This window comes from Agaricus bisporus (assembly GCF_000300575.1).
Source record: "Agaricus bisporus var. bisporus H97 unplaced genomic scaffold AGABI2scaffold_5, whole genome shotgun sequence".
Lineage (NCBI taxonomy): Eukaryota > Fungi > Basidiomycota > Agaricomycetes > Agaricales > Agaricaceae > Agaricus > Agaricus bisporus.
The window spans coordinates 1,781,974-1,805,932 of NW_006267368.1; the positions used below are offsets into that span (position 1 = coordinate 1,781,974).

The following is a 23,959-nucleotide window of genomic DNA, read 5'->3' on the forward strand; positions in this document are numbered from 1 at the left end:
AAGCATGACCCATATATTCCGATATAGTTGCTTTCTTCGAGCGACGGGGTAATTCAGAAGTGCGCCGTTCAAGTCGCGTTTTGAGCGAGACTTCTGGCATAGAGGCTTGAAAAAAAGGCAAGGAATTAATCTCTTTACCTTGCACCCATTCAGTCGGATAGTATGACTATGGTTACGGCGTTGTCGGCCTTGTTAGAAAATCGACTTCTCATGAGAAAAATGACGGATTTCCGAGTGCCGCCATTTGGTCCCGTACACTCGTGTTAAGTTTGACTTTCGCGGCTTGATTCCTCAGTGGATCCATCATATTATACGCGAGCTGAAGTGGGATTCGGACGATGATAAGACGGCTATAAGGAATGAAGTCATGTTAAGCGAGTGAATTTTAGTTTCCACAGCCGTCAATGGACGATATGCACCTTCATGAGTGCCAAGATATCGCATCTCGCTTTAAACGGGACAACTTGACTTTTAATTAACTTGCCAAGCGGCTATTGACCAAGCCATTGATTATCCTATCAGCGGCCCTTGCTATATCGTTCGTCTCGTTGTTCAGGTGGGATAGTATAAGTCATAACTCTGAGCGTAGATAGAGGATGAAGCTTGAAGTTTGAAGCCTGAAGCAGCTTCTAAACCCGCACAATGTCCTACGGCATATTTTCCTCGATCCATTCTGTGGGGAAGTGAAGGTCTTGGCATAAGTCGAAGCTGAGGTGCAGCAGAGCGGAGTGCGCGTGCGAAGCAAGTTTCAAGGCCCGGTGTCCTGGAACGTGGATAGAAGATTGCCGTGGACCAAAATTTCTCCGTCACGGTGTATTACTGTACACAAGTTACCAGCGACCCAATGCTGGCGCTAGGAGGAGCAGAAAGGAAAGCGCAATGGATTGTCGTAAAGTCGAAACGTCGACTTCTTGTTCGCTTTCTGGTGACGAATCACGCCGGTTTGGTATGGCAATTGATAGTAGAGAGTAATCGGAGGTGGTTGTTATATATATGTGCAATGCTTCGGATTTTTCCGAATTTGTACATAGTCATTGCAGATCAATCTGCAAGATTGACTGAATCTCCCTCCTTCGCTTAGTTACACCCTCTGTTAGTGAAATAAATGTGCCTCCTTCCTGTTGGAAGGGCGGCCGGTCGACCTCGCGCAACTTCACAAACAGACAGGCGGTCAGATTTATTACGTCGCTTTCTCGATAACCAACATCTCTACCGCTTCGACGGGCATACTAATACTTGGAAGCCCCTTCTACTCGAAGACCTTCGTCGGACTCAGGGTCATGCATTAGGAACGCCTTCAAAGTTTCAAGTACTGTCTTGGAATATCGAGTTTACGTCCCCATCCATTCCCGAGAGGACCACAGCGATTCTTGACTACATACAAACATTACAAAATCATACACAAATCTCCTCAGCCCAAAGCGACAGTATTCCAACCATCATTCTTCTTCAAGAAGTTGATATGGACGCCTTCCCGTCCATACTCTCTCATCCTTTCTTACGAACACATTATGACTTGACGGATATCTCGCACGAACATTTTCAAGCGTCCTATGGCACTATAACCCTTATTCCTCGGAGTTTGATACCCTCCATTGCTAGTGTGGCTCGTATCCCATTTGAAAACTCTTTTATGGGTCGGGATGTCCTTATTGTCGATCTTGAGTTACCAAAACTTCCTCTCTCCCCTCAAAGTTTTCCTTCCCGGACAACCACCTCTCGTATACGTATTTGCAACACACATCTTGAATCAACTCGTGGGTATGCTGACCTTGCACGACCCAAGCAACTCGAGCTCATCTCCCAATTCATTTCTTCTGCCGATGGAGGTCTTGTCGCAGGGGATATGAACGCCATTACCCCTGGAGACCATGAAGTTCCACATAATGTGGGCTTGGTTGATTGTTGGGAAGCACTACGTCCCGACGACAGGGGTTATACTTGGGGGTATCAACCTCCAAGCAAAAGATTTCCGGTCGGGAGATTGGATAAAGTCCTCTTCTCGGGTAACCTAAATCCTGTTTCCATAGAACGAGTTGGTATGGGCGAGCACCTTGCACCCCCACTACACTCAAATTGGTTGAGTGATCACTATGGATTACTTGCACAATTCACTACTTCCTGATTCTATAATACGTGCCTTGCATACGAAAGTCGTGTAAGATTCAACCAAGTACATATTTATATACAGTATGAACACTTGTAGTATAGTACAATGATAGAGAGTGGTAAATGGCAAAGTGCAATAATACCATGCATATCATGACAACCAAAGACCCAGTAGACCAATATCAAGAAGAATCTAAGTCAAAAATAAATAGATAGGCACCGCATAGTAGCACTGCTTCAAATCGTCGCAGGCAACGCATCTATCTGCTTTTTCAACTCCATCAACACCGGTCCAGCCTCCAACAAACTCATAGGACACTTCGGACATCCATTCACACACGTACTCTTCAAAAAATCCATATCAAATATCCCCTCCGTCGTAGGTTTGACAAGCAACTCCGCTTTAGCCTTATTCGCAAACTCTTGCCACCACTTCGGATTCCCATACGAGCTATGACCGTAACTGTTGCATTGAGGGCATTTGAGGCTACGCGGTGCCTTGATGAGTTCTGATGCGGCTTTCCCGCGAGAACGATGTAGATTGATCAGTTTCTGATACGAGTATGCGGATATGTACTTCATTTCGTCACAGAGAGGCGTCTCAAGGAGATTGAAGCGCAACGTATACTTTGATGCAATCTTTGCCTCCTCTTCCAACTGATCAAAAGTTCATCAACATCACATAATGGAAGATACGTGGAAGAGAGAAACTCACATCAAAACTACTTGCGATACCATAAACACGTAAAGGATGTTCTTGAAGGAATTTCGGCGACACCAGCATCTCCTTCAATGCATTCACAGCAATGACAAAGTCGTACTTGAGTGCAGGAGCCAATAATTCCCTTATTTCCTCCAAGGAGTTGATCTCCGGGCGAGGAATTGGATATATATAGCATAACAGATTCGTGAAGATTTCTCGGGTTTCTGATATTGGAATGCGAGGAACGTGAGAGTCGCATGTAGAAAGTGAATTCGAGGAATCATTGTCGAGGGGTTGAGGAAGAGAAAACATGTCGCGGAAGAACGGGGATGCAGCTATGAGCACACATCGATGTACCCTGATATCTGAGGAGTATCCCCCTGCCGGTACGAGAATGACGTCTGCATCAGCGGCTTCAAAGGAATATCTGCCGTCGTATTGCATAGTGATAGTGTCCAAGACCAAGGGGGGAGAGGTGCGTGCAAGAACCCGTTCGAGGTATATAGCAGCGGTGGCCTGATATCAAGTGAGGTAAACCGGTAATTCCAACGAATCCGTGACTTTAAGTAACCCACATCCACAGTTGACACGTTAATATCCAAGTTCCGACCGAGCCACCCAATGTAGCACCGCAGCTTCATCACCCACATCTCAACCCTCGCGCATCCGTCATAGAAGAACGTATCATCCAAATTAAGAAGCAAGAACTCTGCATCTATAAAAAAACACCATCAACGCCAATGAGTACCGCTTATTACTTCCACGTTTTCAAGCGGACTTGATCTCGTGTTCGCTTCCAATAAGTATCTTTCTTGTAAAATCGGAGTATAGTCTCTTCTTACACAATTCATCAGAAGGATAAGTGGGCTTCAAGCATTTCGTCGTTGACATAGTGAGATTTTGGGGTGGATAAATGACGAACAAGTCACTGATAGCCGATCTGAAAGTTATACGTCAGCCAATCAATCCATCGGGGGCAATAGTGGCTTCCAGCCAAATCGGTGTTTTACAAACATTCCATCCATTCAAGAGATGCAATAAACTCACCGAGGTCGACCGGGAAGCATTCCATACCGACGCACTTCGGAGAATAGAACTATGTTACCTGTCTGATACGAACCACGTACCAGCCACTAATAATCTTGATAGGGATCTTGTAGTGCCCGAGGGCGGCCGGGAACTAAATAGATGCCCATGCATTAAGAATTCTGATCCACATTCACATGAGATATTAGTCCACGAGCTTGATAAAAAAAGATACGTCGACACTACGAAGTTAGGCACCTGACAAAAAATGAGCACGTTAGTCACATTTACCACCCGCACCACGCGTCATACTGCAACACCAAGCGAGGAAAAAACCTCCACAAGTAGAGCAAGCCATTCCTAGATAGTGGCGTGGCACAAACAAAACGCGAAATGCCATCTGCTCACCGCTTACAGCATATGGAAATTGACTTTGTAAGATATAGAGACGGGAACGGTCTCCGTCGTCATCGCTAACCGAAGACAGCGCTTGCTTGGCGTAAGCGATAGTCAGCGCGACATTGGTGGAAGTCACTTTTTGGGCTGTGGCTCTATCTTTTGGAGCGAGGAAGACGAGATACCGTTTCCACTGGATGATTTGAGACTTGCGTATGTCGTTGGGTGAGTCTAGGAAGTCATGAGAGACGAAGATGGGTATCAGTCTTTTAAGACTTCCAAGCCTAGCCCAGGCCTAGCCTCGGGTTTGAATGTGGGTCCGGCGACGATAAGTAGCCACCTTATTCATTGATAGAGAATGGGGATTTAAATGCCATCCTTCAAACGTAAGATCTTATCACAATCGACTCTTTTAAAATCTTCAAACCATCGAGATCAAGAATTAGACGTGTATCAAAACCACGCTGTAGAATTAAAGTGAGTTCGCACAAAATTAAGATATTCAAGGTAAAAGTTCTTCATGCACACTATAGCATCTGTAACACGCGTCAGTTGCCCATATACCCCAAAGGTACGAAGACCAAACTTTACCTTACTACACTGCCAATCTCGCGACACGTTCCTTCTCCATTCTCTCCCCAAGTAACGACCCAACGTCCAAGAAGTTTACCATCTTTATCCCTCGTCTCGGCAACAGTCTCTTCCTGTCCCGGTTCAATCTTCCTTTCACCTTCACTCTCCTCTTTTGAAAGAACCACTGTCTGTGCTAATTCCCATTTTGCAAATGGTCGTCCAGACTCAACGAGGAAAGAGGGATCATAAACCTGGATCGAATGCAACATATAGTCAGTTAAAAAAAAAGCTCATATAGATGTAATGACTTACCCTGGTAATCCTCGGCTTCACGAACAACGACATCGTAGTCATCTCCATACCCTCCGCACCACCATTCTCCTCCGGCCGAATATACTTGAGCTGAGTCACATACGACTTTCCACACCAACCCACCAAACCTGTACTCGACGCCGACGTAGTAATAGCAATCATAGCCAGAGCTATTCTTGCATTCATAGGTAAACTAGATTCAACAACGAATATAAATGGCGCGAGTGTGGTGGATAGTGCGAGAGACGTGATTGAAAATAGTTTAAGTCTTTTGTATGTCTGTTCTAATGGTCCAACATAGACTTGGTCGTATAGAGAAACAGGTGGTTGTTGAGTGTCAGTTTCGGTTTCGTTTTGGACTGGAGTGGTAGCCGATGAAGAAGTTGACTCTGTGGTCGTACCAGCGGAAGTTGTCACTATATTCCTCCTTGAAAACTTCGCGACGCTCGGAGTATGAGCCAGTGGTCTAAGAGTCTGTTTGACATGAAGTGTCCTAGAGAATAGAACTCTCGTTGTTGGAAGTGAACGAAGGAGTGTCCGCTGAACGAGAAGCCGGGGAATAAGCATGGTGGATGCTGAAGCCGAAGTCAAGTCTGGCCGGGCCGTCACGCGTCTCCCTTCACATTCCTTCCATGGAACCCCCTATTTACTACTCTCGTCCAGAATACATTGAAACTGTAAGATTTCTCGCAACTTAAGGACATTCATATATTAAATACCAAATACCATTAGGATACAGGTAACAAAGTCTCTCGTCGAGCGACCATCGCCGGTCCTCAAAATATTGTCCTTGGCGGAAAAACCATCATTTCCAGCGGAGCCATCATCCGAGGCGACCTCAGAAGAACAGCCGCAGGCCATACCGTCGTCATCCAGCTCGGTCGATATTGTCTCATCGGCGAGGGATGTGTCGTGAGGTACGCCCCCCACCACAACTCCCTACGCAGTCGCAATGAGTGCACCCGCTTAGACCACCCTATAAATCCTTTCGGGGCGCTTTCAACTATTACCCCATGAAAATTGGTGATCATGTTCACATTGGTGCAGGCACCGTTGTCGAAGCTGCCACCATTGGCAATAATGTCGAGATTGGCAAGAACTGCGTTATTGTCGGTCCCCCTCCTCAGTGTCTGGCTGAACTGTCCACCTGAACCCTGAGCAATCTAGGGCAAATTCACTATCATAAAAGACTGCGTCAGAATTGCAGATAATACCGTCGTCCCCCCAAATACCGTCATTCCAACTCTTGCTCACTTTGGTGGATCTCCAGGTAAGTGTTGAACACGACATCCTTTCCATTGGATTCACTCTGCTGTCAAGGCCATTTCATCCACGATCTACCTGAATCGACACAAGAGATGGTCGAAGCGTTTACTAAACAGTATTATAATCGATTTCAGCCTCTGGATAGACAATAAGCATCCCACTAATCAAACGTCACAACGAGCATTGCATGTCCCAAAGAAAAAGAAGTCATTATTGATTACATCAAAACATAGCTAGACATGAGAGGGGGGAGGGATTGAACTAGAGATGTATGCAAATGTGCCATAAAATATATGCAAATGTCGTACTTTTAAATAAGTCTAATGATACCAAAGGTCAAACGAACGGATGCGACTTAAGCGCGACAAAACAAACCGAGCTGGGAGTATCACCGAGAAAACATATCGAAGCGCTTAGTCCTTCTTCTCCTCCTTAGGAGGCTCAGAAGACTCCGATGATGATGATGAGCTTTCAGCGGCACGCTTCTCATACACCTTCTGGAACAAGCCGAGCGAGGCGTTCTGAGTCTCGCTAATCTTCTCGCGAATGATATCAGCAGTGATTGAAGCATCACCGGTTTGACCCTTGGCAGCAAGCTCGCGAAGTTCACCGACAAGTTTGGTCACCTTCTCCTTCTCACTGGCATCGAGCTGATCCTTGAAATCATTCATGGCTATAACGCAAATTGAGCATTTGGCTCAACAGGTTGAACATCTTTTCACTAACCTTTCTCAGTATCAACGCAAATAGAGTCAGCTTTGTTAGCCTCTTCGATGAGGTTACGACGGGCCTTGTCGGTCTCGGCGTATTGCTCGGCATCGGCAACCATCTTTTCAATGTCCTTGTCATTGAGACCGGACGATGAAGCGATGGTCATCGATTGATCTTTGTTTGTAGCCTTGTCCTTGGCGTTGACGTGGACAATACCATCTAGCCAGCAGAGTGAGCAAAATGGTCGTGTGCGTAGAGCAACGAGACTTACCAGCATCAATGTCAAATGTAATTTCAATCTGTGGTACACCCTTGGGAGCAGGAGGAATGCCAACCAGGTTGAAGTTTCCGAGCAACTTGTTGTCTCTTACGAGCTCACGTTCACCTTGGAAGATCTTGACCTCGATGGCGGTTTGACCGTCGGCAGCGGTCGAGAACACCTGCGACTTCTTGGTAGGGATGGTAGTGTTGCGGTTGATGAGCTTGGTCATAATACCACCGAGAGTCTCGATACCGAGGGAAAGAGGAGTGACATCGAGAAGAAGGATGTCGGTGACATTGCCAGCGAGGACACCACCTTGGATGGCGGCACCAATGGCAACAGCTTCATCAGGGTTGACACCCTTGCTGGGATCACGACCGAAAATGCTTTTGACGGTGTCTTGAACCTTGGGCATACGGGACATACCACCGACGAGGATGACGTCGTTGACCTCGCTTGCTTTGACACCAGCATCAGCGAGAGCCTTTTTGCATGGGTCAATGGTCCTCTGGACGAGTGGCTGGACAAGGGCTTCGAATTGCGAACGGTTGATCTTCATGTTGATGTGCTTGGCGCCAGCGGCGTTGGCAGCAATGAAGGGAAGGTTAATCTCCGTCTGGCTGGTCGACGAAAGCTCGATCTTAGCCTTCTCGGCTGCTTCACGGACACGCTGGATGGCCATTGTTTCGCCTCTGAGGTCCATGCCCTCCTCCTTCTTGAAGTGGTCAAGGATATACTCGACGAGGACAATGTCGAAGTCTTCACCACCAAGATGGGTGTCACCATTGGTGGATTTCACCTCGAAAACACCTTTCTGCATCTCAAGAATGGAGATATCAAACGTTCCACCTCCTAGATCATAGACGGCGATGACTGAGTTATCAGCACGTTCAGAACCGTAAGCGAGTGCGGCGGCAGTGGGTTCATTGATGACACGAAGGACGTCAAGGCCAGCAATTTGTCCAGCGTCTTTGGTTGCTTGACGTTGCGCATCATTGAAATACGCGGGAACGGTGATAACGGCATGACTTTACTTAATTAGAGCCCAAGTTGCGTTGACGAAATAAGAGGCACTCACTTGATTGTCTTATTGGCATACTCCTCGCCCGTAGAGCGCATTTTTGTAAGAATCATTGACGACAGCTCTTCGGCTGACTAAGAAACGAAATGAGAAGCATTCCCTGGTGAGATACCCCTGAAACTTACAAATGTCTGCTTCTTGCCGCCATTTTCAACCTCGACAGCTGGTCGACCGTCGGCAGTAGGCACAACCTTGAACGGCCTAAATAATTATGAGAAGGAGAACGTAAGGTAGTCTTTGGAGACGGGGCATACCAGTGACGCATGTCGTCTTTCACTTCCTTGTCCTTGAATTGACGACCAATCAAACGCTTGAAGGCGAAAACGGTATTATGAGAGTTGACGACGGCCTGACGTTTAGCAGGCAGGCCAACGAGACGTTCACCGTGCTTCGTAAAGGCCACCACTGAAGGTGTCGTACGTGCACCCTCGGAGTTTTCAATGACTCGAGCCGTTTGACCCTCCATCATTGCAACACACGAGTTGGTTGTTCCCAAGTCAATACCAATGACGGGACCTGTAGAGAACGGATGAGCATATGCGAGAGTGAACAAAAGAAAAGACGCGCACCATTGACTTTCGAGTTCAGGTTCCTCCTCGTCATGGAGGGAGGAATCACCTATGCACGGGTTGAACATACACTGCAGAGGGAAAGGTCATGAACGTACTGCATAGCGGCCAGACCGCGTCGCGGTGAAACGAAGAGAACGGGCAGCAGTGAACATGGTGGTTGAGTGGAGAAAGAAAGGATGACGGCTCGAAATTTTGAAGCGCGGATTACATACGCGTCGAGCCTACCCTTGCGGAATTACCCGAGCATTCACGTGATGTGCGGCGGAGCTCACAAACTGCTTTCTTTTTTTCGGAACGGGAACTGGCCACGTAGGCTGGTTTGGCTTGTATTACGTTCAATTACGTTCATTGACGTTCCTGACGACAGGCGGCGACCTGCGGCGACCAACCCGACGGCGTCTGTGGGCGACGGAAACTCCTGACATTTTGCTCTTACCGGCAAACACATATACCCGGTCTCCGTTTGGTTTCTCTACACTGTACTGTAATAATAGCAACGCCTCTGTAGCATACCTCACTTCTTTCTTTCTTTGATACCTACCCAATGGCTGACATTGCACCCAAACAAACTGGTGGAGGTTATGGAAACATCCGCGCTACCATTGACGTCGACAAGCTGAATGCCTTTCTCGCAAAGAATACCTCTGATATCAAGGCACCCGTAGACGTTAAACAGTTCACAGTGAGAATACCATAGCTATCTCATACATAACCTTATGCAAACTCAGCTCTTCAGTTTGGCCAGGTCTGCGCATCGAGGTTATACCTTGTTCATCGTATTTACTAATCGAACTGCCAGTCCAACCCCACATATTTCTTAAGGGACGTCGAGTGAGTAGCAGAATCTCTCGTATGTAAATCTAGTCCAATTATGTGTGAACAGCAACGCCCGCTGGGTTCTCCGCAAAAAGCCCGCTGGTCAATTGCTCTCTCAAACCGCTCATCAAGTTGAACGTGAATTTAGAGTCCTCGATGCCTTGCACAAACATAACCAGAACCCAAACACACGACCAGACCAAAAGGTCCCTGTTCCCAAACCTATCCTCCTCTGCGAAGATGTATCTGTCATCGGCACCCCCTTTTATATCATGGAATTCCTCGAAGGACGTATCTTCATTGATTCCCGCATGCCAGATGTATCTTCCCAGGACAGACGAGAATGGTATGCCCTCCCGGAGTCCTATTCAACTGTAACTCAAAAAAACCGTATATAGCTGGCTCTCTGCAGTCCGTTCCCTCGCAGCCCTTTCATCTATCGACCCAGCCAGCATCGGTCTCTCCAATTTCGGTCCCCCAACCGACTATTTCCCCCGCCAAATCAAATCCCTCTCCCGCGTCTCCGCCGCCCAAGCCGCCGCCGTCGACGTCGAAACCAACGAACCCGTCGGCAACATCCCATTACACGACGAGCTCCTCAACTGGTACCGCAACAACCTACCCGACGAATCGAAACTCGGTCGTCGAATCGTTCATGGGGACTACAAACTCGACAACATGATCTTCCATCCCACTGAAAACCGTGTCATTGGTATTCTGGATTGGGAATTAAGTACACTGGGCAGTCCTGTAAGTGTTTGATCAAAATTCACATGAAAACCTTCTGATATTTCTCTAGCTGAGTGATTTCGCCAACTTCACCATGCCCTGGAGTATAGATCCTAAAGACTTGCCATCCAGTGCAACGCCCTCCACCATGCGCGCGTTCAAGAACACAACCGAGGGCATTCCTATCCCAAAAGACGACCTCGAACGTGAATACTCCCGGCTCCTCAAACAACCATATCCAATTCCTGAGTTGGTGTTCGCTCGCAGTTGGAACCTCTTTCGCGTAAGTCTGTCATACCTCTTCTTATTTCTCACTACTCCTTATTGATGTTTTACAGGGAGCCATCATAGCGCAAGGCATCGCAGCCCGCTACGCCAGACGCCAAGCCACCTCTGAACACGCCCACCTACATGCCAAAACCTTCCATATTTTCGGCAAGTTGGCTCAAAAAGTGCTACAAGACGCCGGGATCATAGTGACATCCAAAGCCAGACTGTAGTCTATTAAATATTACTGTACATCAAGTAGAGGATATACTGGCAAACCAATGAAGGAGGTTAATTGCCGATTCACGGAAATTATGTAGACTCCTAACGCAAGTGTTATGATGATGATGTTGGCCCTTCCTCTATATATATGTGAAAGGCTCCCATCCCTCCTTCCTCTCGCCCTTGTCTTCTCTACATTCCCAGGTTCTCTCTCTTCCTCTCCCAATTATCCTCGGCCCCTTTCGCGTACTTCACGATCAGGTGGAGTCAAAGCATTCATGATGATGTTCCACAAGTTATTGGCATTGATTTCGCTTCCTTCTATCATCGCCTGATCAGCTACTTTCGCCAGCTTGAGTGCTTCTTCTGTGTCTCTTCTTGCAACAATACTACTCGGTGGCGGATTCTCATATTTATCCCCCAACGCCCATGCATAGCCCCAAACTGACGATTGAGGCTCTCGTACTCTGATCTGACTTCCACCGGGACTATTTTTGCCATTGCTGGACGCACCAAATCGTTTCCTAGATTCCTTCTCTATGTACTCAAGTTTCTTCTTCCGGGTTTTCTTGATAGATATATACGTTTGTTTAAATTTCTTTTGAAACACCTCTTCGTTATCAACGTATCGTTTTATAATCCGTTCAGAAAGGATTCCAATGAGAGCGTCCGGTACCGCGAGGCCTTCCAAATCTGATTCAGGTTCCAGAGGTCGAATCACGCCCTGAGTCGATACCCTCTCCCGTATCATCTCGAAGGCCTTAGGATCCTATTCGAATCCAAGCTGAGTACCAGCTCTAATTAGAAGCAGGATTGTTAAACTAACCTTGATACTCTCATATATTGTTGTTTCTCCTGCAAATCGTTCTGGTGGGCTCAGCACCTCAGTTGTAACACTTGTCAATTTGTTATCTTGCACGATTATCTCGGGGTTTCCGGTTTTCCGACGAAACATACGATTCACCTGAGTAATTTTGATCGACATTGTACGACGGATTGATTGCTTTCTCCGGACTGAAGATACACCGCTGGGAGGAGTAAGAGCAGACCCAGATCCACTCACAGGAGCGCTCAAAGATGATGCATATCTATCACTCATCGTCGGTGGGTGAAGACTACCGGGTGAACCCTCCGGCGATTTTGTACGCGGAATGGTAGGCAAGGAGTTGACTCTAGTCAATTTAATATCTGTCGAATCACTGGTAGAAACAGGAGAAGTCAGGGGCATGCCTGCTACAAGCTTGATGAAAGAAGCTATCGCCCGGAAGCAAAACTTGGCCGGCGTTGAAAACGAGAATAAAACAGGCAGGACATGGCAAGTTCCTGGAAATGTATTCATAACCGTCTAAAGGAGCCAATAATATACTCACCATCATAGACTTGGAGATGCACCGAACTTGGATTGGGAAAACGTTTGTCAATGTCTTTTAATAGTGGATATAGATTTCGAGCTGATTCCTTGACTGGGTACTTGTGTGGGTAGGCTGCTTTATGTGCTCTGCAACTCATGTTAGAGACTTCTCGGCGTCGGCCCGAAAGCATATGTAGCTTACGTATAGATAATCTCATCTCGTAGCACCTCTTTATCACCAGCAATGAAGAATAACGGCGGAAGACCACCTAAATAGCCAAGTGCTGGGCTGACAAGAGGGTGCGCCAGCAAATTGTTCTGCGCGTAGAAATGGACTTGCTTATCGACCCGGAGACCTTCTCCTGGTTCTCCTTTGGGCAAAGTAACTTGAGGCCCGCTTTCACCGACGGGTGAACGTGACAAAGCCCCACCCCTACCCACAGGCGGGTCCTGGGCTAGAACGGGTGGGGCCTCCGCTGATGTAGTTACAGGCTCCTCGCTCTTCAGATTGTTCGGCTGCTGGTCTAGATGACCCATGAGAGCACGCCTCACCTTCTGCCGCAACGACTCATGAAAACGCACAGACTCGTCGCGGGAAGGTGGCGGCCATAGAATACTGGGCTTATGGAGCGATAGCCCAGTGGGTGGTAATATGTCCTAGACAACATAAATAAAAAAGCAGATGAACATGAAGCATCCACCAACCGTGGCAGTGTTGGTATGTATACTCGGGAAGGAGTGCGTTAAATCACACCAAGGAGAGATCAAGACCGCTCCCGCAGGGAGATGTAACCCCGCATCTCGGATGACTTGAAGCAGAGCTAAGCACATGCCTCCACCCGCAGAATCACCCGCGAGAACAATATGTGCTGGCTTTATGGCGGAATGTTTCGCATCAGGAGGTGGCTGTATTAAATAAAGGTCTATAGAAACTGGTCAGCTTATTCACTTCTGAGTGCCTTTCAACTGACAAGCAGCAAGACAGTCATGGAGGCCACAAGGGAAAGGGTATTGTGGCGCAAGGCGATAGTTGACAGCTACGGAAACCAATACATCTTCAGCGGAGATTACCACTTCAACTTCGAAAGACTCACCGAATACACGACCATTAGTCTTGCGTGCATGGCGTTGTATGCTGTATCTATACAGCAATTTAGGCCGTTACTCGAGCAAAGATTGCATTCATAATACCTCTCCTGATCCACACTTCCAAAATAATAGCCACCTGATAGAGCGATTCATAAGTGCAAACATGAGGCGAATCATTCATGCCATACCGCCGTGTATGTACAAAATACACCGCATGTCGTCCATATATTTCTCGTATGTACCATTGCTTTCGCCATTAGTTGAAACATTCTGGTCTGGAGGAGACTGCGTCGACTGTTCCTGTTGTGTCTTGCGACGTTTCTTTGCCTCGCGCCAATCCTTTTTGGCTGTTATCCACTGAGCATCAACGCTTGTGGTAGAAGATCAGCCCAAGCCCGTAAGGCAAACTGAGTTGGAACATACCCTTCGATAGTGCGCGCCTGCCACCATTTGAAGCCACCTACAACTTCCCTCGCCTTATCTTCACCACCGAAAACATCCACGAGGTATTTTGCTGCCTCTTCGCAGCTTGTTAAGGGCACCACTACCCTAACGAGATATGTTGAAAGAGAAGAAGGTGTCTGAGTGTTCGAAAATCCTGATGGTGGCAAGCATAAGGCTGGTAATTTGCATAGCTCACGAACACATGCAAACCTTGGAGTTCCTCCACTGTGTGGCTTCGAAAGATTGATAAGATGATAATGGAGATTTCGGAAATAAACACTCACAACGTTGATTCATGCATGAAGGACTATCCTGCGGTAAGCTTATCAGATGAGGCGTAGACAAAATAGACCTGCCTTGATAAGGTGGAAAACTTCATCGTAGAGAACTTCGTCCTGCCGGGCCAGCCGGTCTGAACCTAGAGACTCTCTATCCTTCACTCGGTCGAAGTAGTGTTTGACAAGGGCGTAAAGTAAGACAGGGCCGGCTTTCAGCCCCATATCCCGAGTGAGTGAGTTGGAGAGCATGATGGGCGATGCAGAGTGCACACCGCGGGCATGTATGAGGCGGGGTTCAACAGCCGTCACCCCGGCTTTTGATAAATCATAAAACTACAAACAACATGACACGCGAAAAGGACAGCCATTACACGGGGCAGGGAATCAATGTACTGTAGCATGTTGAATATTTCAAACACAGCCAAATGTACAAGAGCGTGAAGTAGGTACCAACTACTGATCCGGTGGTATTATATATGGTTGGTAATTTCAAATTCTCTCAACGAAAGGATAAAATTAAGTCTCCAATCATAGAGAGCAATCGTGATGCGGGAGGATGCGGGTAGGATGTCCACCGGCCCAGGCTCTAGGCTCTACAGCGACGCAGATTGCTTTATTGTTTAGAATGTGTGTATCTGAAACTACGGGTGAACGTGAATAGCTGAGGAGATCCCATTGGAAAAAAGCTCCAAAGGAAAAATGTTTTATAGACAAATCCCAGTGCGCCTCTCATGGAACATTTGGATGAACAATATTCGATTTCAAATGCGATATCATTTTCGATGTCCTGCATAACTTCATTTAATGCACTCTAGCCTTAAGGGATCTGCTTTCCGGCTCTTATTGCCTTTGCAGCCTCACTCTGAGCTTCATTCCTTAGATAACGCCCATATATCTGACCATAATGTTCCTTATCCTATTCCAAAAGGTCAGTCGAACTTCTATAAGATTTATATTGATTGAAAGGCTCACGCTCTCCGTCTTCAACAGACTTGGTCTCTCAGTTACCGCCTTGGCATATTTCGTCCAAGCTTCTCCAGCTTGACTCCTACTATATCCTCTGTTCTCGCTGATAACCCAATCTCTTACAATCCAAGGCGCCACAGCAATGTCAACGATTCCAAATTGCTCCCCAAAGAAGTATGGGCCTTTAACTTGTGCCACCAGCTTCTTTTGAGCCTCAATTAAATCGTTGCGTGCCTGTTCTTGAACTTCCGGTTCTTGCGATTGCACAAGTCGATGGAATGCCGGAAGGTAATTCTTGGTGATATGATCCACCCAAATTCGAGCCACAGCCCGATCGTATGGTTCCGCCGGGAGCAGACTGGGCTTGACCGTAGGATAGGCTTCCTCTAAGAATTCCAGAAGGACGAGTGACTCATACAATGCCTTTCCCTTGTATTCGACAGCGGGTACGAGACCTTTGGGGTTGATATCTTATAATTTCAAGGCGCATACAGTCAGCACAACGTCCGATGACAATAGATAAACACTTGAAACGAACCAAGGAAATGTTTCTCCTTCTTATAAGGATTGACTTCTTTGTACTGGTACGGAATTCCCCTCTCCTCGAGAGCGATCCAAATCCTTTGGACGAAGGGACAAAACTGGACGTCCACCTTAGCAATCGATTAGATACTCTGATACACTAACGACGCACCCAACCAGACCAGAGTGTAATTTCTTGAGGATCCTGATGTTTTGCTACCGTCTCACTCGCAGCACCCGTCGCTACGGGATGGATTTGTGCGTCTGGGATAGACATGGCTTCGAGGTGAGTACAAAAATCCAAGTGTGAGATTTCACGTCATGGGTAAATATATACTTGGTGGGAGTCTTATGTCTGAGTAACAAATGGCGTATATCACCAATTGCTAATCTCTGTATGTGGCGTGTGAGATAAGAATACTCCTCGGTCATACTAGTCCCGGTCCGCTCAGGTGATCGTAATCTTCACAGATGAATCAGCTTCGTTACACACCAATGACCAGGGTTATTCGGAATTCGGAAAAATCGGTCTAGGTATCGGCTAGGCACAGAAATCATTGGAGGTGATAATACGCTAATAAGTCAACGATGCACCCAACCAGACCAGAGCGTAATTTCTTGAGGATCCTGATGTTTCGCTACCGTCACTCACAGGACCCATCGGGATTTATGCGTCTGGCATAGACATTGCTTCGAGGTGATTCTCATGTCATGGGCTAATGTACACTTGATGTGAATCTTGAGTCTGAGTAACGAACGAATGGCGTATATCACCGATTGCTAATCTCTGTATGTGGTGTACGAGGTCAAGAATAGCTGCTCGGCTAGCCCTGGTCCAATCATCCCTCAGGTGATCCTGATCTTCACAGATAAATCAGTGACATTGGGGGCGATTATACAATTGCAAGTAGATAAATATCGTGGTAGTACCTACTACCATTCAATAAGTAACCGTATTGGTATGAAATAACAAATGTTTAACAAGACTCACAAGCAAAAAATTGACATTCATCACGGAAGGACAAGCACACTCATCAATCCATCCTTCCCCACTCCCGCTCCTACATTCCCAGAACTTGGGTCCATCTCACTTCCAGACTTCCGATCTCGACGAATGTCGACAATGTTCACAACATCTCCTTCACCACCTCCCGAAGAACCATCCACAGTACTCTGAGCTTGTGTAGTAGAAGAAGAGGAAATCAACTTCCTCCTGTTGAATACCTTCAACTTCGGTAGCTGCACATGCCCACATTCCATGGGAATTAACCTCCACGTAATCTTCTCTTCCGCACCAGGTAGTAAAATTGGTATTCTCCCACTTTTTAATCCAGAGGCAACGAAAGCGTCCTCCACGTCAGTCTCCAATTGACAAAGCACATTCGCTGACAATGTCGGATGATAATTACGAATGGAGAGATTGAGTTCAAGAGGAACATGAAGTTTCGCAATGGGAGGAACATCCAAGAGGGCTATCACGTTTTCTCGGGGTGGATTTAATGATGGTATTAGAATTCGAGTTACGGAAGGGTGTTGATTGCGCTCTCCATTCTCGAATATTCTATATTAGCAAAGATAAATCTATGTGTAAGTTTCAAACGAGGCGGGAACGACAGACCTCCTCCAATGGATTGTATAATGACCTGGCGACAGAGAACTGGTTTCTGATTCGTTCTCACTCGTTGGAACGACAAAACGGCTTGAAATGTTGAATCCATCTTCAGAACAAAATTCTACGACGAGCAACTCAATGAGCTTTCGAAAATATATATGGACGAGACAGCTCACCTCCTGGAAAGATGTCATCATCTTCCGTCTCAAGCGAAGAGTCGAGTAATTCCGTCCTTGCATCCTGCTTCGCCAGATTTCATTCACAACCAGTAAAAGTCAAAATTGAGTCCCATACTCACGTCATTTTCGAACTCGACATGTTCCACGTAGACGGGCCACGGCCCTGCAACATTGATATCTGTGATAACCATTGCTTCCATTCCCCTCCCACCATCCTCATAATCTTCATCATAAGACATCAAATCCGATAAGGTATTCCATTTTGTCAAATTATGCTGATATGTGACGTCTTGTGTAACTTTGAAGGCTTCCAAAGTTGGCACGATAATCGTCTGTAGTTTCTCCGTAACATTGACGGCTTGAGTATCCTGGTCATCATCGTCAGGTACTCTTATTTGCACAGAGATGTCAAGGACTCTGTCCCCAGGAGCGCCACTGCCAAGAAGCTCCAACGTTTTGGATACGGATTCACCAGGTCTGATGATACCACATTCAGCACCTTTAATCAGACTCGAGGATCGTTCGTCTTCAAAGGTTATTTGATTCACTAAGATGGAATCAAGTTAATCCTGGTTCAATCGTGACGTATGCCACTTACCAGCCCCATCAGCATCCGTAGGTTGTAGCAAAATATCAACTTTAACGACCAAATCCGTATCGTCCGTATTTTTGATCTCAATAATGATGGGATAGCTTTCATCCACGAGTGCTGGTGCATCATGCCGAAGAGAGATTTCCACTTGGTAAGATCGGGATTTAACGCTGAAAGAAGAGGTTAGAAAGCGAGACGTCTGACTTTGAATAGAACCAACGTCGTTAAAGAATATTGATCACGTTTAACGCTAATGAATCGCGGCGGGTTAATAGACGATAACCATTTCCCAAACGAGGGTCGTCCATAGCGTCCCGCACAGGGCTGCAAGGGAATCTCAACCTTCCAAGCGTTCAATTCAAGCGTTAAGACCAGTTTCGAGACCTGTATGGACATAAGTGAGCCTGAATGGTCATCTGGGCCAGATGAACCATGCCTTAAACACAGTGGGAACATCTGAAGATATCGTCCCAGTGACCACAATAATACTTCCAACACCCCACCGTAATTTTGCGTTGACTTCAACAGGTTCCCGAGGAATTATACAGCCGGCATCGATCAGCTGCACCGGCTCCGCCTTCTCGGTTTGCATTTCCGGTGAATGGCGAATCACAACGGCCGGTGAATCATTCTCGTCTCCTAGGTAAACAGCCAACGATGAAATCGGCAATGAAGATATCGAAACTGAAGTCGGTGCAGACAATGAAATCTGAAATGCAGCGACTTCTCCGACTTTGACGCTCGGAGACCAGAACACAGTATCTGTATTAACTAGAAGCAAAATATGTCAGCTGATAAAGAATTTATACTATCTACCGTTGAACTCACAGAGGGCTTTGGCATCGGCAAGATCAACTATAAACGGAGTATCTGGCGACTTCGGTACAGTACTCTATCGCAATAATGAACAAGACGATGAAGAAGATACTGACAAAGGAGTAATACCTCTAAGACAGCGACAATATCCTCTTCCAAAATCGTTGGGTATTCTTCATCGGGAGAATCTGGTTAACCAAGTTCAACTTACAGATCTGCCGTATTAGGTCAAGCGCATACCATGACCTATCATTTCCAACAGCAATCGTATACTCAATTCAACGTCTCCAAGCTGTTTAGCACAAGAATGCCATGTTGTCAACAGTGGCCTTAACATAGATCCCCAATGTTCCCTGCGATAAGTCCTGGCAATTCTTTCAAAGAATCTATCTAAAACTTTCAGTTATATTCCCGTTGCACATCCATTCGTGTAAACTTACCGAATGGCCATTTCAAACTGTTCAGAGTTGTAATACGTCTGAGCGATACGATACGCGATCAAAAGTGTTAGACGACCTTGTCCATTGTTGGCGGCATCACCAGGATTGTATTTCTTGAAGAGCTCGTACGCTTTCGTATAGAGCTGAAAGAACGATCAGACTCTTTCTATCCAAGCTGTACAAGAAACATTACCTCCAATATAATAGCATTGTGATCAACCTTTTTTTCATTTGTAAATCCAGGTGATAACGCAGTTGGTTGACCATTTTGCTGTGGAACATCAGTTGACTGCGGTGATAATGATGTTCAGAAGGTGTTGGGATACCTCGGCCTCCAATGCAGTCTGAAATTTCACCCTCCTCATCTCCGCACATCCCGCACCAGCATAATAATAGTAACCCGGATGTTGGAGATAATGGCTGGGATTGAGTCCGACATTCCTTGGATCAACATCGATTCCAGGTATTCGTTGTCCATTTGAAAGGGTATCGGCTGCAAGAACTTGAGGTTTATGCACAGGAATAACGAGAGTAGATCGTGTTGCTTGTTCCAACAATTCTGCAAGAAGACGGTTCCTGAAAATGAATATCGCGCTTGGCCTCATCTCATCAAGAAATCAATTTAAACTCACTGTCGGGCAGTCCAGCTCCAGAATTCGTAAGTCTCCTCGCCTATACCCCACCCTCTTGAAAAATCACCAAACTTCCGTATGTGGGTCGAATGATGAGATAGTGCCAGACTGGTTTCATTGTTGTACAGGTAGAGTTTGGTAATCTGTCATGTCGCGGTTGAGTACAATCCTCACATTCGGCGGCCATTATTACCTTAATATTGATGGTGTCTGCAAGGACTTTGGCTTCTGCCCATCGCTTCGTGCGTGGAGGCAAGATGGCAGGGGACCCGAACATGATTACAAGCACGTCGTACGCATCCTGATAATGCCTGGAATTTAGTCAGAATCCTGCCCGGCTACAAACACGGAACAAAACTTACTTCAAGGCAACTTCATATTCTCCTCTAAACTCTGCAAAGCATGCCATCTTATACTCGTAACGTACTGTCCATCCTTCCGGTCGAAGTGGCCTGGCAATATTCCCGATAGGAAGATTAGCATAAGACGACACAGTGGTCGAATGCCTATTACGTTTCCTGCGAACCCGTTTTGAGTGCGAAGTGTAGTAATCCAGAGCAGGTTCATAGAGCGCCTGAGACAAACTGTAGGCGGTGATAAGATACAATATATGAAGAGTCTGCTCGGACGAACCTCTTCACGAATTCACCTAATTCTGACTGGCTTACTGGGCTAAGCACAAAGAGAGCTGCACGGGAGTCCAGTCCACTATTTCGCCTGATAAACGTCAGTCTTGCATCCAACACTGGATCATCTATAACGCCGCATTGAGACGGGCTCATATAACAAAACACATAACTCACCCAACATTCTTCGACTAGCCAACAACACGACCGTCAACTTGACATTTCTATCGTTGTTTGCCTTTTTCCTGTTCGCAATCTCACCCGAAAGTTCTGTATCCCATCTCCTCTCTTCCGCCTCTCTCTCTCTTTCTCTATCCACGTCAGGACCTTCCAACGGTGATTTCGGAATTTGCTGGGGGTGCTCATACAGCCTCAGAAACATTACAAACACCGACGGAACGAGTGTTGTGTGTTTGCGTATCCATATGGGCGCGATGAGTCCATCAGGATGTAGTGGTGAACTCGGAGTCAAAGGTGACAGAGATGAGTGCGACGATGCGTATTGCGGGTCTTCGGGTGACACCAACTTCCTTGGCGGAAATTTGACTTCCTTGTCAACCAAGACAACATGAAATGACTTTGATTTGTCTGGCTGCCAGATTGCAATTTTACGTTGAGCGGTGAGAGCGTCGCGCAGTCTAACAATGAGGGTATGGAAGGGTTCGGGTGGTTGAGTCTGCGGAACGTCAAGCCCAGCGACGAACATTACAGGGGCGAGCTGAGCGAGCAGCTCTGGAGGATACGAATTCATGGCTACGGAGGGAGAAGAGGTGATGGCAATCTACTGCAAACATCTGCACTACGTCATTCCTCGACTCTCAGTACATCTCCAGACTCATTCCGTCGTGAATCTCATAGTCGGACAGCGTGATGTGGTCCTTGTAGATCGTATACCTGTTTCTCCCCATATATATATCAATATAATCCACTGCATATCTCCGGCACTCACCATTTCTTCAACACAATCTTCTTGGAGTCTGTCCCCGTCTGTGCAGCAATCAACTTTTTCAAATCTCCTACCGTGTCGTCTGGACTGCATTTGACCCGCACTGCGAGCCGATCCGTCAAGGCGGACACCATAAGACGTCTACGGAGGAGGCCTCACCTTTTCGACCCAGACGGTCATTTGCGATAATCTGCGAACAAATCGTCAACGGATGCGGGCACGCTAATACTGAGAAGCTTTCCTCGATGAGAGCCATAGCCTAATAAGAGATAATAGTGGCAGTATAAGAAAGCAAGAAAGCTGTTTGATTTTGTGACTACTTCCATATTGGGGGTATGATACACTAGAAAACAGAAAACAGAACCCAAGCCTAAAGAAAATCCAAAAAGTAGAAAGTCATGAATACGCCGTCGAGTCCCGTAAACGCCACCGTCTCAAAGGGCCCCACCACCACAGAGATTGCGGTTTTGTATCAGAATCAATAACAGAGCTCGGTGGTGTCGTCGCGCGAGAGGTCTTGGTTCTGCTATGCACAGACTCTCGATCTTCATCTTCATCTCTATACTGGCTCTCATCCTCTCTCCGTCGCCCTGATCGTCGGGAAATGCTTCTGCTGCGCCTCACTTCTTCCTCCTCGCTCGTGGGGTGATCCACAACATCACCATCCTCATTTGTCTCCCGACTGCGAGACCGCCTATTCCGCCTCCACTCAGTCGCATCGTACATCTCATATTCGCTTCTGTCGTTATCCCCTTCCCAATCAGTGTCAGGATATCTCCTCACACGATCTTGATCCATCGGCGCCACTGTTCGTATAAGGTTACCCACGCCCCAAGTAGTTCTCGACGTATCCGAAATCCCACTCCTCTGTATTTCTCGTATCCGCTCAACGCGCTCAGCGGTCTGCTTCTGTGCAGCAATCAAATGTGCACGTCGGACACTGGCATAAATCCGACGGACGACATGTGGTACTAGTGGGGGATCTGTACCAGTTGTCGATGATGCGGAAGTAGTTCTCGAGGGTGAAACGGGTGGTGAATCACCCGAGGAAGTCCTGCGTGGCGGTCGTCTACGAGTCTGAGACGACTGACCGGAGACGGGTTCAATGGCAGTTGCCTCCCTCCCAAAAGCTCCCGTAACTTCCCGCCACACCTTCTTTGCCCGTTTTTTCGTTTCTTGTCTCCGCTCTTTAGCTTCTCTTCGTCGGTTCTCCCTCTTGGCTTCTCTTCTGAGTTTCTCTTCAAGGTCATCATCTCCTCCCAATCCAATTCCACTGCCAGCACCGACCCACCACCACCAACCGAGAAAGCTTTGCCATAGAACAACGGCCCACATGAGGCTTTGGAGCCAAGCAATTCTCTGTTCTCCACGATGAACGTAGATGAAATTGAGAGCAGTTGAAGTGAGAGCGAGACTCAACGCTGCGCATCCAAAGACGGCTGTCCCTCCGTCTGTTCGCCATGCCTGCTTTCTGTTGATGAGAATGCCCCAGATAAAGAGCGCAATGGTGAAGAGAAGGGATAGGGTGGCATTGCAGACGTTTCTAACAGCAGATGCAACATGCGCAACGTCCTCGTCCGGGTTGATTGGAAGGAGTTGCATAACGGCGGCTACTATGGCCATGGGACCTTTGCAAGGAGATGAACAAGAGTGAGCTGATTGTAAATAAAGGATGCTTACCAAGAAGTGCGAAAATGAGTTGTTTCTCGAGACGAGAGGGATATAAGAGCGTTAGGAATTGGATATGTGTGATCTGAAAGCCTATGAACCAAGGAGACATCAGGAAAATAGTAAACGGACCTGGATAAGTCCAGAGGTGGAAGCAGTCATGACAAGCCATGTTGCCCTCTCAGCAATACTCCATTCGGTTGGATTGTCCTCGATATCCGGCGGTACATCAACAGCAATATAACTCAGCATGTAAGGCCAAGTCTGACTTTCATCACGACTGGCAGACAAAACCACATGAATGGTCGCAATTAGGGAAATCAGCAACGTCGTAACTCCAGAAAGCTGAAGCACGTAGTTGACAGGCGCCAGAGGCCAGTGATATTGCGCGGTGAACATGAGATGGATGAATAGAACGGCCGTAAGCGTCAGGACAATTCCAGTAAGGAGAATCTGGACGGGTAGAGAACGAGCAAAAGGCGGCCGAAATTCAAGATAGGGATCACTCGTGTAGCTAATTTCGAGGCTTTCGTGAGCCAGAGTCGGGAAAATAGAGGAGAATATACGTACTTGTTTGAAATGACCGCATCTCCAGCTAACACAAACGAAGCCAGCAGCAGGACGGATGCCAATGCGAGGATATGTCGATTCTTCATCGAAATGAGGGGATGCAGGGAACATGGGCCAGGCTTATGTAAGTATGCGGGAGTCGTGCGGTCGAGTTAAGCACTCAGTTCAGAATCTTCAGATTCC

The 23,959-nt window shown here is 47.0% G+C and overlaps 10 protein-coding genes across 10 annotated transcripts; 2 read left to right on the plus strand and 8 right to left on the minus strand.

The window, feature by feature from the left end:
• Window positions 1-1,105: 1,105 nt before the first annotated feature.
• AGABI2DRAFT_118191 (hypothetical protein) lies at window positions 1,106-2,125 on the plus strand (the record flags this gene model as incomplete). Its single annotated transcript, XM_006461226.1, has 1 exon — window positions 1,106-2,125. The coding sequence occupies one exon, from the start codon at window positions 1,106-1,108 to the stop codon at window positions 2,123-2,125; it is 1,020 nt and encodes a 339-aa protein (XP_006461289.1).
• A 42-nt stretch (window positions 2,126-2,167) lies between these two features.
• On the minus strand, window positions 2,168-3,318 carry AGABI2DRAFT_204976 (hypothetical protein). The gene is made up of 2 exons (XM_006461227.1): window positions 2,825-3,318; window positions 2,168-2,766 (listed from the first exon to the last, which is right to left on the minus strand). The coding sequence occupies exons 1-2, from the start codon at window positions 3,254-3,256 to the stop codon at window positions 2,347-2,349; spliced, it is 852 nt and encodes a 283-aa protein (XP_006461290.1). The 5' UTR covers window positions 3,257-3,318; the 3' UTR covers window positions 2,168-2,346.
• Window positions 3,319-4,667: 1,349 nt separating this feature from the next.
• On the minus strand, window positions 4,668-5,706 carry AGABI2DRAFT_192818 (hypothetical protein). The gene is made up of 3 exons (XM_006461228.1): window positions 5,120-5,706; window positions 4,826-5,058; window positions 4,668-4,770 (listed from the first exon to the last, which is right to left on the minus strand). The coding sequence occupies exons 1-3, from the start codon at window positions 5,684-5,686 to the stop codon at window positions 4,737-4,739; spliced, it is 834 nt and encodes a 277-aa protein (XP_006461291.1). The 5' UTR covers window positions 5,687-5,706; the 3' UTR covers window positions 4,668-4,736.
• Window positions 5,707-6,203: 497 nt separating this feature from the next.
• Window positions 6,204-9,186, minus strand: hspC (heat shock hsp70 protein). The gene is made up of 10 exons (XM_006461229.1): window positions 9,107-9,186; window positions 9,009-9,057; window positions 8,694-8,955; window positions 8,565-8,640; window positions 8,437-8,513; window positions 7,368-8,386; window positions 7,112-7,315; window positions 6,440-7,058; window positions 6,287-6,389; window positions 6,204-6,228 (listed from the first exon to the last, which is right to left on the minus strand). Exons 1-8 carry the CDS (start codon window positions 9,161-9,163, stop codon window positions 6,799-6,801), a joined length of 2,004 nt encoding a protein of 667 aa, XP_006461292.1. The 5' UTR covers window positions 9,164-9,186; the 3' UTR covers window positions 6,204-6,228; window positions 6,287-6,389; window positions 6,440-6,798.
• A 369-nt stretch (window positions 9,187-9,555) lies between these two features.
• AGABI2DRAFT_69305 (hypothetical protein) lies at window positions 9,556-10,884 on the plus strand (the record flags this gene model as incomplete). The annotated part of the gene is made up of 5 exons (XM_006461230.1): window positions 9,556-9,693; window positions 9,811-9,842; window positions 9,895-10,173; window positions 10,226-10,577; window positions 10,627-10,884. 5 exons carry the CDS (start codon window positions 9,556-9,558, stop codon window positions 10,882-10,884), a joined length of 1,059 nt encoding a protein of 352 aa, XP_006461293.1.
• Window positions 10,885-10,894: 10 nt separating this feature from the next.
• On the minus strand, window positions 10,895-14,481 carry AGABI2DRAFT_221981 (hypothetical protein). Its single transcript, XM_006461231.1, has 13 exons — window positions 14,286-14,481; window positions 14,214-14,236; window positions 14,140-14,162; window positions 13,909-14,083; window positions 13,674-13,855; window positions 13,588-13,621; window positions 13,491-13,537; window positions 13,368-13,433; window positions 13,102-13,319; window positions 12,599-13,053; window positions 12,416-12,543; window positions 11,872-12,368; window positions 10,895-11,814 (listed from the first exon to the last, which is right to left on the minus strand). The coding sequence occupies exons 1-13, from the start codon at window positions 14,454-14,456 to the stop codon at window positions 11,272-11,274; spliced, it is 2,562 nt and encodes an 853-aa protein (XP_006461294.1). The 5' UTR covers window positions 14,457-14,481; the 3' UTR covers window positions 10,895-11,271.
• A 468-nt stretch (window positions 14,482-14,949) lies between these two features.
• Window positions 14,950-16,013, minus strand: AGABI2DRAFT_204991 (hypothetical protein). Its single transcript, XM_006461232.1, has 4 exons — window positions 15,868-16,013; window positions 15,712-15,814; window positions 15,180-15,643; window positions 14,950-15,123 (listed from the first exon to the last, which is right to left on the minus strand). The coding sequence occupies exons 1-4, from the start codon at window positions 15,970-15,972 to the stop codon at window positions 15,025-15,027; spliced, it is 771 nt and encodes a 256-aa protein (XP_006461295.1). The 5' UTR covers window positions 15,973-16,013; the 3' UTR covers window positions 14,950-15,024.
• A 693-nt stretch (window positions 16,014-16,706) lies between these two features.
• Window positions 16,707-21,343, minus strand: AGABI2DRAFT_70129 (hypothetical protein; the record flags this gene model as incomplete). The annotated part of the gene is made up of 18 exons (XM_006461233.1): window positions 16,707-17,256; window positions 17,314-17,428; window positions 17,484-17,547; window positions 17,606-18,033; window positions 18,085-18,248; window positions 18,299-18,462; window positions 18,524-18,849; window positions 18,907-18,970; window positions 19,024-19,082; window positions 19,135-19,280; window positions 19,335-19,477; window positions 19,528-19,605; window positions 19,661-19,910; window positions 19,967-20,109; window positions 20,160-20,277; window positions 20,329-20,550; window positions 20,600-20,720; window positions 20,770-21,343. 18 exons carry the CDS (start codon window positions 21,341-21,343, stop codon window positions 16,707-16,709), a joined length of 3,729 nt encoding a protein of 1,242 aa, XP_006461296.1.
• Window positions 21,344-21,410: 67 nt separating this feature from the next.
• Window positions 21,411-21,794, minus strand: AGABI2DRAFT_70411 (hypothetical protein; the record flags this gene model as incomplete). The annotated part of the gene is made up of 3 exons (XM_006461234.1): window positions 21,411-21,486; window positions 21,542-21,641; window positions 21,698-21,794. 3 exons carry the CDS (start codon window positions 21,792-21,794, stop codon window positions 21,411-21,413), a joined length of 273 nt encoding a protein of 90 aa, XP_006461297.1.
• A 53-nt stretch (window positions 21,795-21,847) lies between these two features.
• On the minus strand, window positions 21,848-23,871 carry AGABI2DRAFT_192824 (hypothetical protein). Its single transcript, XM_006461235.1, has 4 exons — window positions 23,777-23,871; window positions 23,339-23,720; window positions 23,219-23,291; window positions 21,848-23,166 (listed from the first exon to the last, which is right to left on the minus strand). Exons 1-4 carry the CDS (start codon window positions 23,860-23,862, stop codon window positions 21,935-21,937), a joined length of 1,773 nt encoding a protein of 590 aa, XP_006461298.1. The 5' UTR covers window positions 23,863-23,871; the 3' UTR covers window positions 21,848-21,934.
• Window positions 23,872-23,959: the final 88 nt, after the last annotated feature.